The 19,075-nt window shown below is 40.9% G+C and overlaps 1 protein-coding gene across 8 annotated transcripts in view; it reads left to right on the top strand.

Moving 5' to 3' along the window:
• LOC144687851 (coronin-1C-like) overlaps positions 1-19,075 on the top strand; it is a 181,055-nt gene that overhangs the window by 55,769 nt on the left and 106,211 nt on the right. For all 8 annotated transcript variants that reach the window (XM_078554383.1, XM_078554389.1, XM_078554384.1 and 5 more), the window contains one exon: positions 16,480-16,682. In XM_078554383.1, coding sequence (XP_078410509.1) covers positions 16,480-16,682 — 203 coding nt within the window. The remainder of the gene's footprint in view (positions 1-16,479; positions 16,683-19,075) is intronic.

Below are 19,075 nucleotides of genomic sequence, written 5' to 3'. Positions count from 1 at the left end.
GATTTCTAACTGTCCCGTCTCATGCCGTAAATAGCCAAAAACAAAAATAACCACTATTACCACTTCCTCCAAGGCCATGGGAATGCCTGGGAATGGACTTATTTGAATTTGGGGGGAAAACCTTTCTTTCTATCATTGGTTACTACTCTCAGTGGATTGAAGTAAATAGATTGCATAGTATCACAGCAGAAGCAGTTATCCAATCCCTCAAATTTATGCAAAGCATAGATTCCCAGACATGTAGTGTCAAACCGTGGGCTGCAATTTGCTAATGAGCTATTCCAAACTTTTGCAAACGGATATGACTTTGTTCATGTAGCCAGTTCACTTTGCTACTGTCAAGTTATTGGAGAAGCTGAGAGAATGGTACAAACGGTCAAAGACTTATTGAAGAAAGATGACCTTTAATCTGGCTCTTCTGAGTTGCTGAACTCCGCCACTACCAAATGGTTTCTCACCATCAGAGCTACTAATGGGTAGGAAAATAAGAACTCAGCTGCCATCCCTAGAACAAAAACTCAAACACAGTATCACCACAAACGACCATGAGAGGGTAAAACAGCGTGAGGAAGAGCAGAGAAGCAACTAAACTCGGAACTTAACTCGTGCTCAATGCCTGTGATTAACCAGTGCTGAAGCCTGGATACAGAGTATGGGTCTGAGATCATCAGAAGGAAGGCACAATCAATGGAAGAACTCCACAACTAATATCGTAGATAGACCAGGATATCGGAAAGAGAAGCCACAGTGCCTTAACACCCTTTGAGAGAAAGCTAATAGAAACTTTGGGCTCACTGTTCAGATCCTCAAAGGCTTGCTTCAAGCTCTACAGCCACCCAGGAGAAGGTTACTCTCACCAACAGATGGGAAAGTATGGAATATCCTCAACTTCAAAAGGAAATCAGAACTAGATCAGGGAGATTGGTCAAGGAAACCCCTGAGACTAATCCTGTGAAGTCTGAGACTTTGTGGGAAGATGCAAGAGGATATAAATATGCTAGGAGTAAAGACTTGGAAGGAAATGTAGAGTAAAGGGCTATCATAAGCATACATGATGCTGATGTTATAATGTCAGATCACATGACTGAGAAGACAGAAAGATATGGAAGCTTAAGCCTCCAGGTCCAAATGTGTGAATACTTGCTGTAAAGAAAGAGCAATGATTTTGAGAAACTACAGACTAAAGCAGCATACTTGGGAGAATAGGAAATCCCCAAAATCCCTGTCTAGATGCCACCACACAATGAAACAGTCACCATCAGCTTTATATTCCAGATTTATTAATTGAATTCAAATTCCATCAGCTGCCATGGTGGGTTTGAACCCATGTCATTAGAGCATTATGCTGGGCCTCTGGATTACTGGCCCAGTGATATTATCACTACACCAAAATCTGAATTTCTGTTTCCAGCCTTATTCCCAGCATAACCTTACAGTACTGCTAGAGAGATCTAGATTGAAACACCACTAATGATTAGAGCAGCAAGTAGCATGGCTGTTCACTTTAGCACAATGTAAATAGGGCAGAATCTCAAACCTTCAATTTTGAACTGATACGTATGCAGATTGTTTGAGTAAAAGTTCTTGGAGCACATACCTTTTCTTATTCCTCACCAATCTTCTCTGCTGAAGGCATTGCTGGATTCCAAGAGTCAGCCAAATAACCATTTATGGATGAACCTTGTGGGTGAGTAAGCGATAGGATATTTGACCAGGGGACATAGGGTATTGGAACCAAGTTTGATTCTGCCCTCCCTGAATGTTTTGCCTGTATATTGGTGTTGTCTTTTCCTGTCCATGTTACTGGGATATGCATCTGTCTATACTTTCTGGACGCTTGTTTGTGTTCCCTAATTTTTCTATCCTGTTCCTGTTGAGATCATCCACCTCTAATATAGACCAGGGATCAAACCTGGGATTTGTGTAACTGAGTCAACTACTCTCTTGTTAATCTCACTAAGCTTGTTGGTTTTAAGTTGAATGTATAGAAATAGAACAACGGTCAGCAGCTAGTTTTAAACCTTTTGAAAGAAATGTATCTTTATTCAACTTCAAATTAAATGGGCTTGCTTATGCCTCCCCATAATTTATAATTTTAAAATGTTTGGTTAAAAATCCAAAATGAATTTCAAGAGAGGTGATCTTGCCTGTGACTTCTAAAGAGATAGTTAAAGTGAAAAAGTTTGATTTTAATCTATTGCAGGAGCTCAAAAAATTTAGAGGAAGAAACAGTGTTTTAAATTAATGAGCCATACATGTGCAAGTTATGCTTGTACTAATGGGGGTGATTGCTGATACAAGTGGTATCTTGATGTGTTTATTACAATATTTTAATTTGGTTATTGTATATATTTGTGAATGATTAGAAATGAGTCATTTGCAATTGAAAGAAACAGGGTAACATTTATACAGCTGCATTGGATGGCATTGTAATTTACCCTGGGGCGTTCACTTGCCTGCTCTTAATCCAGTTCTGTGGTCATGACCTACTTTATTCAGCACTCTCCCTTGCTGCTCTCTTCCTTCTCCCAAGGCTCCCAGTTTAGCGCTCTGCATTTGGAGTAGAATCTTACAGCATAGAAGGATCCATCTGATCCATCGTGTACTGGCTCTTTGAAAGAACTATCTAATTAAGTGCCTCGTCCCAACATTTGCCCTTATTCCTGCAAATTAGTCTTCAAGTGCAGTGCTTTATAGGCTAATTTCCTGAATTAACAGGGAGGCTATGTAACTGGGTTAGATAATTGTTTTTTAATTTTGGGAAGGTAAGGGTGGTTGTCGAACTTTGAGATTTGTTCCTTTTAAAGGGTTGGAAAAGCGTTTATTTTTAAATGTTTGGACTTTAAAGCAAAGCACATTCGTGTACCTTTTACAAAGGGTAAAGCTGGTTAAAATTATCATTTCTCAAGTCTCTAATAACTTAAACACCTCATGCTTAGTGATGGGATGCTTTTGATCCCCTGTACTCAAACAGTAGTTGTCTGGCAGGCTTTCCCTTCTGGTTATGAGCAATTGAGTAATTCAAAGCGGATCTTCAAGCAGAAATCTGAGGCCCCACTATGACCAGGTTCAGACATTTGAGTGTAGGAGAGAGGTAGTCATCAAATAAAGTGACCAGTTGAGGTTGGGAAGAATCGCATGTCGTCTGTTGTTTTTGTACAGGAGTTACAATCAAATTCAGTGTAAGGTCAATCATAATGGTTCCTCTATGTTCAGTTGCGAACTATGTTTGTCAAAACAAAGTGCACAGAATTGGGAGAAATCATGTAAAATTAGTTGGCAATTGGTTGGGAGGTCAGCGGGCTAAAAGGGGTAGACAGTGGGTGTGATCATTGGTGTTCAGGAGCTTCAACTTTTCGTATGTAATAATGATCTGGATCAAGAAATAATTACATATCTAAGTTTGCAGATGACAATTAAAGGATGTGTAAGTTGTGCAGTTAGGAGAAAATTACCAGTGGCATAAATAAGTGGATAAAACTCTGGCAAATAGATTTCCATGTGGGAAGTGTGAGGTTATCAACAATGGATCTGAGACAAATCAGTTTCTTCTAGAATGGGGCGAGTATAAACTATGGAGGAGCAAAGGGATTCTGGTTTTAATGTATATAAATCACAAAACATTTCAACTATAAAAAGCCAAGTGCAATATTGGGCTTTATCCCAAGGGGCTGGAATACTTCAGGGAGGAAATTATCCATCAGTTATACAGAGCATTAATGTGGCTGGTATTCCCTTGAGTTTAGAAGGTTGATTTTTTTTTAAAATCAAGATCTTTAAAATGATATAAGGATTCAATAGAATAGATAAACTGTTTCCTTTGGTGGGAGAATCCAGAATAATGGACACAATCTTGTTTGGAGCTTAGGCCACTTGGGAACAAAATCAGGAAGCACTTTGTCACACACACAGTGGCTGAAATCGGGAACACTCCCACAAAATGCTGTGGATGCTGGGTGAATTAAAATGTGCAAAACTCAGTGATAGATTTTGGCTGGGTAAATGCATCTAGGGATGTGGGGCAAAATTGAATTAATGGGAAATTAATGTACAGATCAGCCATGACCTGATTGGAAGGCTGAATGACGTTCCCCTGCTCCCATGTTCCTGTTCTATGTAAATAAAGTAGCTTAGAGAATTTGTCATACTTTGTCTTTGTCCAGCTTTCTCAGTTTGTTTTTGAAAAGATTTCACTGTGTGGGATTCCAACTGTTCAGTTTTTTCTAATTGAAGAGTTCTATGATCAATTAAAAACAAAAATCCAATTCTAACTTTAAACTCTGAAGATATATTTTCAGGCGTGCTCCATATAAACTTCATTTTCCCATCCAATGCCTGATCTTTGCTGGCACTCTACAGCTATAGCATATGCAGCATCTCTGTCGTACAGGGCCCCAAATGCTTCCATGCAAGACAGCCATTGACGCATGTCTTTTTTTTCCCCCCATCAAGTGTGTGGCCTTTACTGATTATAGTGCAGACCAAATGTAGACAGGGCAGTTTCATTGCTGGCTAACTCCATTTTGTCTGCAGGTTCTGATTGAAGGATTCACATGTGGAACCTTAAATGACCACCAGAATATATATTTTGTTTCCAGCACTCGCTGTTTTCTTTTACCAATTCTGAAGCTCTACACCTGAAATGTTAACCCATCTGTTGCAAATTTCAGTTTCTTGCCACTGTATGTAGGTAGAGGTGGAATTTGCTTAGCATCGAAATAATATTTTGTAGTGTCAAATGTAAAGCTACTGTTAGCCCCCAGGATGCCAAATTGCCAGGTGTCTTTTATTGAGTTCCAAATAATATTGTGTTGAAGAGAGAGAGACTGCATTTGTACACTTAACAGGTGTGAGCATCACCCACCTATAGAACATTCAATCTGGAAATGGGTCGATCTGAGAAAATATTAATCCCTTTTAAGAAATATTAAGTCACTCGCACAGTCTAGACAGCTCAGAGGCTAATTGCCTAATTGTGTCTGATACCAAATGAAAGAGACAACTGCAGAAAACATGAGAACCTGGATAATCCTGGGAGAAAAAACTGAAAGCCAGTGCTGGAGCATACTGCAGACTGTTGATGCAGAGACCAAGCAGAGTGTATTTTTAAAGAAACAAATAATTATCAGATTATTTACTACAACTTAAGGTTTTCGGTTTTAGTAGTTCAATCTTTGTATCCATGGCCACAAGTTTAAATAATCCATTATTCTTTGAACTGTCTACAATGTACATCCAGTGGTGTAATATTTCCACAGACTTGTGGACTGGTTCCTTCATGCCCTCCTGATGTCCCGAAGTGCTTTTCAATCAACTTTTTGCAGTGTGGTCACAGTGTTGTAAGAAATGCAGCAGCCAGTTTGCACACAGCAAGCTCCCACAAGTAGTAATGTGATAGTGACTAGGTGGTGGTCACTGTTTTCTCCAGTGGTGATGATTGAGGGATAAATATTGTCCAGAGCACTAGGCATAACTCCCCTGCTCTTTGAAATAGCGCCATAGGATCTTTTGCATCCACCCGAGAAGGCAAATGGGGCTATCGCTTAACCTCTCATTTGAAAGATGGCACCTCTAACATTGTAGCACGTACACATCTCCTGAACTGGAATGTCAGCCTAGATTTGTATTCAGGTTTCTGGAGTGGGGCTAGAACCTGCAACCTTACATCTCGCGTGTTTCTCAGTCCATAACTGGCACTGATGGAGATGTTTAGAGGCAGCCAAAGTCACATGATTGCTTCTGAGCTCCTTTTAGGGGATGAAGAAGCTTTCATTGTGCCTTCCATTTATCCAGTATGTCAACATCCAATTTCTGGGCCCTATATGAACTGCCCTGTCGATCCTGTTTTACGGAATACCAACCCAAACACAGCCACAGCATCCCCAGTATAGTGGACAAGCTGCATATGGAGCACAATGGATGGGAGCAAAACACCACGTGACTTCCATCCACATTTTAAAGAAAGGTCATTTCTAATCCTTTCATTTTGCATCAAATTCAGCTAAAAAGAAAAGGGAGCCTGGGGAGTACTTTATTTTATACGGTATTTTTCTCTTCCACCCACACAAGCCTGTGCTGCTTCAGTTTTATATTAGTGCAAAAACAGTCCTCCCACAAGCTTTGGCCCCTGCAGCCAGTGGTAAAAATTTCCCTTAGCTTTTGCTAACTTGGCTTATTGTGGTCAGCAGTTAAAACTTGATGGTGCAACACTCATAAACTAAATCACATGTATGTGAACCACACCTTCATCTTAGAACCTCGGTCAGCACAGTCAAAAGTGGCAGCCTGATCTCAGCTATAGTATCAATAACCCCTGAAAAGATGTACCCTTAATCAGACTCTACAATATGGTCATCAGCAGTAGCTATTGTGTATTTGAGCATTGTCGGTTAAGTGCTCAGATTACCTGTATGGCTGTGTGATTTTTTGTAGTTGCCCTGTGCAGATTTTGTTATATAACGTTAATCACTTTGGACCACTAGGATTTTCAAGTTAAGATGAATCATTGGGCTGCATTTTTCAGAGGAAAGTAATTATCCTGCCCCCAACCCACCCCGGCTGGCAAAAATAATTGTACGTAACTTTTTAGTATATAAATAAAAACGGAAAATGCTGGAGGTACTTGGCAGATCTGGCAGCACCTGTGAAGAGGGTAAACATTTCAGATCGATGACCTTTTGTCAGAATTCTGATGAAACATTAACCCTGTTGTGTGTCTCTTTCCCCAGAAAGTGTCTGACCTGCTGATTATTTCCAGCATTTTCTGTTTTTATTATTTCAGATATCCAGCATCCACAGTATTTTGCTTGTGCATTACTTTTTAGTTATATTGGCTCATAATTTACAAGACAATACTTAAATGTTCATTTTGCTGATTTTTCCCTTGCCTGTGAATTGCAGAATATCACCTTGTTAAACTCAGGAGCTTGATAGTAAAATGACTTGCTCTATCACCTTTTTTCTTGGAGAAATACTGGGTTTCAATGTAGTATTCAAAAAAACGTTCAACCAGGCATTCTTCCCAGAGGAAGTCATTTACTGAGCAAAATAACTTGGATCCTGCTCCGCAAGCGTGCACACTACTGGGTTCAACAATTCAATTATTGGCCCCTTCCTGCATTTTAATCCCTGGCAGGATGTGTTTCCTTTGGAACGATTTGGAATGATTGAGTTCAACACTGCAACTGTTGATCTTAAAATAGCTCTTGGGGGATGTACGGGTGGGGTGAGGGGAAGGGAGAAAACATGAACTCTTTTTTTTAATTGGAAGAGAATTGGTCTTGATGCAGGTGAATCATGGGAGACCAGGACACTTCTACGCTGTCAAGTCTATTCTTAATCACATGGTGGTTTACTTCTGAATACTGTGTTCTGCCATTTGTAATTGTACCAGTTAGTGTTTAACGATTGAAAAATTAAAAATTATTCTTCCAATGTTTTCCTGTGCTAGTAACTATTTCCTACTGTCCTGTCCATTGTCTATCATTGTGTTTAATTAGTCGTTTATCTCATTGCTATTTTTGGGAGCTTAACATTGTGTAAATGGACTGTTATTTTTTCCTTCATTACAGCATTGATGACATAAAGGTAATTAACTGGCTGCTGGCACTTTGAAGTGTCTTGAGGATGTAAAAGGCACTATATATAAATGAAAATCCTTTTCATAAAACCCACTACCCTCACTTCCAATTTGCACAAGAAGCTCATGGACTTCCCTGCCATAGCAACAGGAGCAGGTTGTGCAGCTGCCTGAACCAGTTCCACCATTCAAATAGACAGTGGTTGATCTGTGCGTCAATGCCATTTATCTGGCTTTGATCCATTTTCCTTAGTACCCTTCCCTAAAAGATCTATTGATCTTCGTGTTGAAAGTTTCAATAAACCCAGCACCCAAAGGGAGTTCCCCATTTCTATTCTCCTTGATATAAAAGAAGTGCTTCCTGATTTCATTCTCGATAACCTGCATCTAATTTTAGGGTTATTATCTTGTTCTGAATTCCCCCACACACAATTCTCAGTATCCATTCTTATCAAACCCCTTAGCCAACTTAAAACCTTTGATTAAATCACTACTCAATGTTCTAAACTAAAGAATACAAGCCAAGTTTATGCAACCTGTCCTCATGATTTAACACTACTCCAATATCAAACTGTACCTCTTTACAGGCTCCCTCGTGGCCTCGCCTCTCCTGCCTTCCTCATGCTCTCTCTGATCAACTTGTTTCTGAGTAAACTGTTGACCACCAGACTTCTGTACCCAGCTGCCATGTTAGCGGACATTATAAATGTTCTCTCTTCAGAAAATGGCAATGAAATGTGTGAGGCATTCACGCCAGAGTGTGTTTATCTAGTTGTGGCTGGGATTAATTGAGTACCACCTATTATGAGGATACTGGAACTAAGTAAAATTAAGAGCAAATTTTATGGAGGCTTTTCATATTCAAGGAATTTTAGTGGTGAGTAAGGAGATGCACTTTATTTTGGGTGAGCAGTCATTCACATAAGGCTGTCCACTTCAAATGATTAGGTAGGATATATGCAGGAAGCTTTTACAGTACTTGTTCCTTCAGGCAGGTGAAACTGGATCATTTGCAGAAGAGTGCAGAGAAACAGAACTAGCAAGAAGTGAAGGAAGGAAGGGACAGAGTGGCATTTATGTGGAATAGGAAAACATCTCAAGCTGCTGCATAACAGTAAAAACATGGATGCTGTGCCAAAGAAAGATATTAAAAGAAGCAAACGCAAGCTTAGTCAGAATTATGGAGAACTTGAGACTGTTTTCTTTGGAGAAGAGAAGGCTGAGAGGAGACTTGAAAGAAGTATTCAAAATCATGAGGGGTCTGGACGGATTAGATGGAGAAAAACTGTTCCCACTTGTAAAAGTTGAGAATAAGAGGGCACAGATTTAAAATAATTGGTACAAGAAGCAGAAGCGACATAAGGAAAAACTTTTTCACGCAGTGAGTGTTTGATGTCCGCAATGCACTGACAGTGTGTGTAGTGGAGGCAGGTTTAATTGAGGCTTTCAGTAGGGAATTAGACTGTTATCTGAAAAGAATGAATGTGCAGGGTTACAGCGATAAGGCAGGAGAATGGCAATAAGTGGCAATCGGAGAGCTGGTGCAGACACAATGGGCCAAATGGCCTACTGGCTGTAACATTTCTGTGATTCATCAGGAGATGAGTTTATTTATTTTGAGTGTTAGAGCATGAGTTTCTTTGCTACAGGGACTGGCTGAATCTCAAACCATTGCACCTTTTTAAAGGAACACGACAGTTCTATATAAAACAAAAATGTAAAACCAGGAATGAGGAAATATTCATGGAAGAGCAGGAACCAGCTTTGTCAATGATGCAAAACCTCCAATAGGAAGTCTAGCACAGATACTTAACTGCCTCGCTCACTACCAGACCCAACTCAGTACAAAAATGGCCCCAATAGTTAGTTGAGAATCTAATAGTTCATCACCACCTTGATTTTGAAATCCTCCTTATTGTTTTCAAATCCCTCCATGGCCTTGCCCCTCGAGATCTCTGCCCCCCTAATGCTGAGCTATTGCGCACTCTTGATTTTCATGGCTCCACCATTGACCACCTGTGCCTTCAGCTGTCGCGGTCCTAAGCTCTGGAATTCCTTCCCTAAACCTTTCTGCCTCTTAACCTCCCCTCCTGTGAGGCCCTCCTTTAAAACCTACAGCTTTGTCCAGGATTTTGATTACCTGTTTTAATATTTCCTTATTCAACTTGGTGCCCTTAACACAGTAAAGATATACCAAGACACTTCGCAGGAGTCATAAAGCAAAATTTGCTACTGAGCCACATAAGGTGATGTTAGGGAAAATGGTCAAAGGCTTTATCAAAGTTTTAAGGACCATCTTCTCATAAGAAAGAGGAATGGAGAGGCTTGAGGAAGAAATGCCAGAGTTTAGGGTCTAGGCAGTTGCAAGCATGGCCACCATTGGAGGAGCAATTAAAATTGGGGATCCTCAAGAGGTCTGAATTCGAGGAGGGCAGATATCTCCCGGTAGCCTGGCTGGAGGAGATTCCATTGCCAGGGTTGTCGGGCTGGAGGAGATTCCATAGTTGGGGAGGGACAAGGCCATGGAGGGATTTGGAGGCAAGGCTGAGAATTTTAAAATTTAAGTTTTGGCTCCTGTTTAAGCACTCAGCGTAGGTTAGTGAGCACAGTAGTGCTGGCTGAACAGAACTTGGCATGAGTAAGGTCATGGGCAGTAGAGGTTCGGATAATCTCAAGTTTACGAAGGACAGAATATGGGAGGCTGACCATGAGTGTGTTAAAATAGTCAAGTCCACGTGTAACGGGATGGATGAGGGATCCAGCAACAGATGAGCCTGAGGCAGGTGAAACATTCCTGTGAAGTACTTCAGCATTTTATTACATTGAATGCACTATTAAATTGCAGTAGGCAGTCTTGCCAGAGCACCTATTAAAATTAACAAATGTTCAATCACCCCTGGAGGGACATGTCCTGAAAGGACTTAATTTTTCCACAATTTTTCTTTGACCAGGCATTTTCCCTCATGCACAGTGGACTTTTTTTACTATTTCCAGAATGTTTCCTCAACCTGGACCCCTCCCCCTGGCCTCATCCTCTACACCTTGTCATGCCCGCAGTTCCCAATGAAACTGATCGACCGTATCAATTTCTCTGCTTCCCTCGCATTCACTCTAAACTTTATCCCTCTGAACATGCAGCACTATGGTCTCTTATGTTCAGCCCTAATATGGTCATTGTTCTGACAAGGGTGCAGCTGTTATTGGCATTCCGATCCCTGCTAAGCAGAGGCTGAACGGCAGCTCTGACACTTACTCCCATCCCACCGAACCATGACTTTACCACCGAACATGAAGTCATTATATCCAGGGCTGTCACTGACCTCATCCTGGAAATCTTCCCTCCCCATCTCCAACTTCATAGTCCTCCAATCCTGAACAGCCTTAAATACACTAAACTTTCAGTTCCCTGACCCGAACACTCCTTTTTTTTACCAGTGATATCCAATCCACCTCCATTCACCACCAGGAAGGTCTGAGAGCTCCCTGCTTCCTTGAATGAAGGTCCAACCAGTCTCCATCCACCACCCTCTGCCTAGCTGAACTTGTTCTCACACTGAACAATATTTTTAGCTTCAGTCCTCCTCAGGCTCCCACTCACTTTTTTTTCTCCCTAGTATATCACTGACTGTAATTGGTGCTGTCTCCTGCTCTTGCCCTGAACTGGAAAATCTCATCAACTTTGCTCCCAATTTCCACCTCCCCTCTCATTCATATGGTCCATCTCCGACTCTTTCTTCCCTTCGTTGACTTCTTTGTCTCCATTTCATCAACCAATATTCAATAAACCACCAATCACAAAGCAGAATACTGTGGATGCTGGGAATCTGCAATGTAAATGGAAAATGCTGGAATTACTCCTGTCTGGGTAGCACCTGTGGAGAGAGAAACTGTCTCACTCTACAGATATTGCCAGACCAGCTGAGTGTTTCCAGAATTTTCTCCTTTTTATTTCATAAGCCACTGAATTCCCACAGCTGCTTGTCTACATTTTCCCCACACACCCTGCTTCCTGAAAAGACCATTCTCCTAGTTTCTCGGTCTCTGTCTCACCTGTTCCTTGTATACTAGCCCTTCTGATTTCTTCCTTTTTCCTCAACCAGGGATTCCACCCTCCACCCCCGCCATTCTGTGGTTGACAGGACCCTTGACTGTGACTGTTACATTTCATGCGCTACCACATCTTCCCCTTTTTCTTTGTTTCCTTTCTCTTTGCTGGTTTTAGTTTGTCTCTTTTTGGCTTTTTTTCTCTCTCGGGTGGCAGCTGTTATTGATTCTGCCTTTCACAACTCCAGATACATCTTTTTGATTCTTTACTTGTCCCATCACCTTTGGCTTTGCACCTTGAACCTTTTGCCATTGAATCTCTTCCTGTCTTCCCAGCTTCTTCCCCACCCTCTCCCCTTTCACTTATTCAAAACATTCCTAACTTTTCCCAGTTCTCATGAAAGGTCACCGACCTGAAACATTAACTCTGTTTCTCCCTTCACAGATGCTGCCTGACCTGAATATTTCCAGCATTTTGTTTCTTTTTTTTTTCAGATTTATGGCATCCATAATATTTTGCCTTGGATTCCTTAAATTGTACGATTGATCTAGACTGAATGTGAAGCAATATTCTGTTGTCCGAGAGCAGGCAGACACTTATGTACTCCAGAAAGTTTAGTGAGATGGGTTAATATGTACAATAGTACATTTAACAGACCCTTAATCGGGAACCTCAAAATGAGCTACAACAATGGATTGAGCTCCAATGGGCAAAAAACCCATCACGTTTGACTCATGACGACTCCAAAGAACTGTTAATCCACAAGTGATTTGTGTCCTCGCATTTGTGTTGAAGGAAACCCAGAGAAATGTATCATTAAGATTTTTGAAAGATGTTTACAGGTGCTGTTAATTTTTTGTTACTCTGGCAGATGCTGTCATCCTGTTCTGAGCCAGTGCCTTATGTTAGGGTGGGTACTTGGCAGCCTTCCCATTGTCAGGCGACGCCATTGTGGGAAGAATCATAATTGTGCTTGATTCTGCCCCTGCGAATGCATACAGTTAGGTCACTGAGTAGCAATCAGGAAGTGGTGACACAGGCTGGAAACCTCTAATCTGACCTCGGGCAATAGGAGGAGAAACTTATCGTGTACTCTTAATATTCATGGCAATACCTTGGACAGTGGGAACTGCTAACTTGACGCACAGCAGTGATCAAATCTGAGTCTTTCTCTTACTGTGCATCTCCTCAGTTGATAGCAGTCTTGACTACCAGGTTGTAGGCTGGAGTCTCATTCCAGAGACTTGACCACAAAATCTAGTTCTCCAGTGCTTGTAGCACCTTGCTGTACACAGATTGGCTGCTGTGTTTTATACATTAAAAGTAACTACACTTCAAAAGGTACTTCAGCTTTAAAGCACTTTGGGCTACCCAGACATATGAAAGGCACTACATAACGTAAATCCTCCCTTCTCCTGTGCAGTGCATTTACTACTGAAATATTGTAGAAACCTATCTTTCAAGATATCAGTTGGGGACAGCCCAAGTCAAATCTTGTCATGCAACCTGATAATGGACAGCCCTTCTTCCAGCTCCACTCTGAAACAGGACATTGAACTCTAGGCTGCTTTCATGTCACTTCACACAGTTTCCTGCAAGGTGCCTTTAACCAGCAAATTTAAAGTGTAGAATGCAGTAATGGGGATGCCCTTAATAACACCTGTGTTTAAATTGCTAAAAAAAAGGCCAAGCTCTGATTCCACTGCAGTTAGGCCAGAAACTCGCACTGGCGTGTATATAATGCACCATTTTGAAGATGAGAGTTTTGTGCCTTTACTCCCAGATTTGTTCACAAGCTTGTTGTGTGAAGGAAAAGTGGAGCAAAAGTCTGTAAAAACTGGAGTCTAATGTGTCAGCTTTGAAAGCGGTTTCAAAAGCCATGGTTATCTGACTTTTCCTCCCTCTCAAACTAACAACCCAGAAAGATGGTAGGGGATGGGAAGGCAGAAGGAAATATTCAAGGAAGAATGCCTGTGAGATCACTGGGCTTAATGGATTTAGCACATTATCAATATACTATAGGAAAAGTCCAAACAGGCTGAGATGTTGTGGCTGATGCACTTTAATTCGCAACCTTAAATAGCAGCTGCCTAATAAGAAAGACTTGCATTTATTCAGCACCTTATTACACCTGTATTAATGAGATGCTCCAAGTGCTGGAGGAGGAAAGCTAGGTGACTACAAGAACATAAGAAATAGAAGTAGGAGCAGTATGGCCAAACAAGCTTGCTTTTCCATTCAATAACATCATGGCTGAACATCTAAATCAACTCCACTTTCCCACCTTATCCTCATATCTCAGTGCTCAAAAATCAATCTACCTCGGCCTTGAATACACTCGTGGACTAAGCATCCACATTCCTCTAGCGTAGAGAATTCCAAAGGTTCACAATCCTCTGAAGGAATCCCACATCATATGAGCCCTAAATAGCTGACCCCTTATCCTGAGACAGACCTCTAGTTCTAGACTTTACAGCCAAAGTAATGAAAGCCACTAGGATCAACTGATAGACGAGAGGAAAATAGAAGATAATGTATAGAAAATTTAGCAAGCGGGAAATGAAGAAATAAAATCAAAAGAACAAATTATAGAATGGGGAAAAGACTGAAGTAACATTAAAGGGTAGCTTAAACAAAAATAGTTACGGAGCAATAAGCAACAAAAATGAAGATTAAGATGCAAGTATTGCAATACCCAGTGTGGGAAATGACCAGTAATTAAAGGAAAATATAGATTTAATTGCATTAACAGAAATCTAACTGCAAAGTGGACAAGAAAGGAAAATAAATGCCTTTGGAACTATTCAGGAGTGATAGAAAAAGATGAGAGGTGGAGTGGAAACATTGGTAAAAGGATGGAATATGCTTGTAGAAGATTGATGTAGACAAGGAAGCATTACCGAGTCAATATGATGAATGCAAAGTAAAAGGAGCTTGTGTTATTAGGGATACTACAGATATCCAAGTTGTGGAAAGGAAATGAAAGAGGAAACCTGCAGCCAGAGATCATGAGCAATACCTCTTCTGGGAGATTCAATTATCAGATAGAAAGGAAGCCCTGAAATATGTGCAGGGCTCCTTACTAAAGCAGTACATTGAGCCCAGAAGTGTGGAGATGTTGCTAGTGCTGGTTATAAATAATCAGACCAGGTATTGAGTTAAATATGGATGAGCATTTTGGGAGTATGGTGAGGCTTAAGATCCAACTCAAAATGGAAAAAGTCAGTACAAAAACTAAAACACCAAATTGAATTAGGATAGACTTTGGGAAGATGAATGAGGTAACTGAGGTGAGGTGGAGGAAGAAATTGGCACGTGGAAGTGTAATGTAACAGTGAGATGAATTTTAGTTGCAAAACTACAGAAGAATATTTCATTTAAAGAAAGATGACTTCGTTTTAAAGGGATAAGTAGAAGAATCCAATGAGAATTGAAAAGGACCAATCCAGACTAAAAGAACAGTGGTGGAGAAAATAGAATGAGGAAATAAAGGGTTAGGATAGGTAAACTAAGCATAAGGAAAATGATTCAAAAACGTCAAAAGAAACAGTAAAATATTTTGCAAGCATATTAGTAAAAAGAGTTTGTCCTGAATTCTTAATTGGATTTACCAGTGACTGGCTTTTATGTATGACCCTAGTTTTGGTCTGCCCAGCAGACCAAAGTGAAAGCATCTTCTCCGCATCTACCCTATCAAACCCTTTCGTGGTTGTAAGGACCTCCCAGTGGAGTTCGTTTCCAAGGGAAAGAAAGGCTCGTCAAAACCTTTTTTGAAGATACTGCCCTTTTTCATTTAAACCTGAAGCTTATTTTTAGAGAATTTTTTACTCCCAATGTTCAGAATTTGCTGTTCAAAAACTGGCCAAGGTTTTTAGTAAATACTTCGCACCAGTGCTTGCTAAATGAAAGGATGTTGGTTAGGAAGTTGCATAATGAATGGTTGACCATGAGATGAGTAATATATAAGTAAGTTCAAAGAAGTCAAAGCATCCAGGCCTAATTAGATGCATTCTGAGACATGAGGGAGGAAATTGCAGAGCTCCTGGAAATGCATTTCGGGCCTCCATTGAGTGAGGCAGTGGTCTGGAGAGCGGCCACTTTAATTCCCATATTTAAGAAGGGGGATGCCTAATCCAGGTAATTGCAGGCCAGTAGGCTTAGTTTCTGTGGTGGGGGAAAATTTTAGAGCCTTTTAATGAAATCACCACATATTGAGACAAAGGACATAATTTGCTGTAATCAACTTGGATTTCAGAAAGAATGATTGAGCTTTGACGGACCTCATAGAACCTTTTGGTGATGGTAGGAGTTAAACGGAAATAAAGTGGATATTGTGCATGGACTTTTAGGAAAGCCTTTGATAATTTGCCACCCAGGAGATTACTGGTGAAGGTTAATTGAAAAGAAGAAATAGGGCAGTTTTTTTAAAGTTATTGGAAGTGGATTCAATTTTAGGGCTGCTTCTGTTCACTGTATATTAATGATTTGGATTTAAGGCCTGGAAGGAGTGGTGTCAAAATTTGTAGATGACCCCAAATCCGAAGATGTCCATAATTTCTCAGAGACTAAGGGGCAAGATATAACCCAACTTGACTTTGAAAAGGCAGAAGCTACACTTATGCATGTTATTTTGCGGTGCAAGTGAGCAGAGCGCAAACATTTCATATAAGCGTTATAATTATGGCAATCCTAGTTTGGAGCAGGAAGAGCTAGAAGCCACAGCTTGTCTGCATGAAAATTTCCTACACCCACCATGACACCACTAAAGTCCACTGGAAATGTTTCCATCTGCTTAAACTGGGCATTTCTATTGACAGTATGGTATTAACACATGTTTTTTAAAACATTCTTGCAGAGATGCAACAACGGAGGGTTGTACGACAGAGCAAGTTTCGGCACGTCTTCGGACAAGCTGTGAAAAACGACCAGTGCTATGATGACATCCGAGTCTCCAGGGTTACCTGGGATAGCTCATTCTGTGCTGTAAATCCCAAATTTGTGGCAGTAATTGTAGATGCAAGTGGCGGTGGAGCATTCATGGTACTTCCTTTGCAGAAGGTAGGTATAATAGTTGCTACATTTAAAAAAACTTGGTTTGATCCTTTGAGGTTGGTAATCCTCTGTTTACTTGGGATAACTCCAACAGTAACGCTGGATCTAATTTCCCCCTCCTTGATTCATAAGTGGGGAAAATTCAAACAAAATTACGAAAGCATGTAAGTGGCCGTTAGTATTTGTAATACCAAATTTTGGAATTTAATATGACTTGACTTCTCCAGGAGGGAGATTATTGTTGGATGTCCAACTTGCCATGCTGCAACTATGGATTAAAAACTTGCATTTAGATAAGCACCTTTCCTATTCAACTAAATGTCCCATGGCACTTCACGAAAGTGTAATTGGTTTGCTTTGTTAAAGAATTGGCCAAGGAACCTCTTAGAGAAGTGAGAAATGGAGGGGTTATGAAGGAAATTTGAGAATGTGGGACCTAGTTGGATGAATAATTTTTTGAGTAAAATGATAAATGGCAGATTTAGAAGGGCGTATGACAGTACCAGAGGAGAGGGAACCATTTATAATATTGGCTGGCGTTGGGGAAAGAAGGGAAGTTGGGTGGTCAGCAGTTTAGTTGGAATGGGGGTCAGGGGGAGGGAGGTGGCAGGTTTCAGTGGACCAGATGAGTTCAAAGAAGGCACGCAAATGTGAGCGAAACTGCAGAAAAACACGCATCAGGAGGGAAGAGTTTGGTTTGGAGGTACCTGAACAGATGGTGTCAGTCCTGTAACAAAGTTTACGAGCTCCTCATGCTTTATCGGGGGTGGGGGCAGATGAAGTGGGATTTAAAGATATCTTTGATAGTGAGCAAAAGAAACTGGATTACCTTCCCTTCTCAGATGTTTTTGGAATAATGGGTGGTTTTGGCAGAGATGATTAACGCCAATAGCAGTTGATCTGGTGGTTGGCTAAACAAGAAATGTGTGGCAGCTGTGCTCAAATCACTTGGGCATGAGAAAGCAAAGATAGGGTTTATATCAGGACATATGACTGGAATATGCTCAGGGCAAGGGTATTAAAAGTGAGAGTTGTTTAGCAAATGGACAGTTGTAGAAGTGGTGAATTGAGGGCCAAAAGCTAGGTAGTTGGGAGTTGAAAGTACAATTATACATGGTTTAGAGAATATACCCCCCCCACCCCCTCAGAGCAGGCACAGAATGAAGTGAGATTTGAAGGATGTGTACAAGGTTATGAATGGTGAAAGATTCGAGGAATTTCATCATGTCAATGTTTGACAACTTGGAAGTAGAGTAGGGTGTAATCAAGGTCAAGTATTCGAAGGTCTTCGAGAGAGAGAATGATGGGACTTGATGAGATCCATACCACCATCATGGCCACGTGGGCAGGGTTCATGAGAGTAATTGAGTTGTCGCCACCCATGACGCAAGTTTCAATCAAAGCAAAGATGTCAGTGCAATTATCACTTATCAGATCGTGGATGACAAGTGCCTCATTCACAAGTGAATGAACAGTTTGAAGGAATATGTATAGCAGGTGACTTGTTGATTTGATTTGACATTGGCAGAGCTCAAAGGACAAGTGGTGGATGGAATAAGCAAACGGAACAGAGGTTGAAGGGGCCAGCCTCCTGGCAGCGTGCTGTGCAGGAAAGTTAGCAAACGGGCAGGATGGATCAGTTGGTAAAGAGGCAGTGATGTACGCCTTGATGGATCCTTCCAAGAATTCCCAGAGGCACCAAGGATAGCTATGGGCTTATATAAAGACCTAAAATTCAAATGTAGGTTGGTTGCAAGAGAGTAATGATGGGTTGGATGGCACAAGTATTTTTCTCCCTTTTGAGAAGTGATTAAATTCCCTATCTTTGTGCCGGAATGGGCAATAACAGGCTAATGAGTTGGGCCAAAACCCTTGAACTCCCTCCCTAACAGTACTATGGGTGTACCTACACCACATGGACTGCAGCAGTTCAAGATGGCAGCTCACCACCACCTTCTCAACGGTAATTAGGGATGGGCGATAAATGCTGGCTTAGCTAGTGATGCCCATGTTCTGTGAAAGAATAAAAATAATATATCGGACTCCATCTCTTTGCTACGTGTTGTGGAATGCAATGGACTATCATACTAGAGTCCAGTTGAGTGAAATTTCAAAACTAGGTGTTGTAATTTGCTTGGGGAGGTAATCTACAAACTACTATTGTTGAGCTTTGTCAGCAGAGTTATGTAGCTATAACTGAAGACCCCTTGATGTAACAATTCCGTGAGTTTGTCAATCCATTTAGACTCTGCGAATCCGCAGTATAATTTCTCATTTGGCAGGTCCATATGAGGGACATGAATTTGAATGTTTTTCAAACGCCTAACATGGTGATCCTTGTAAACTTGTTAGTCAGCTTCTCTGATCTAAATGAAACTTTTTTTAACTTGGATATTAAA

Source organism: Cetorhinus maximus, chromosome 12 (assembly GCF_964194155.1).
Source record: "Cetorhinus maximus chromosome 12, sCetMax3.hap1.1, whole genome shotgun sequence".
In the NCBI taxonomy this organism is placed as follows: Eukaryota; Metazoa; Chordata; class Chondrichthyes; order Lamniformes; family Cetorhinidae; genus Cetorhinus; species Cetorhinus maximus.
Note: the sequence above shows the minus strand (reverse complement) of the source record. Positions and strands in the feature narration are given on the sequence as shown.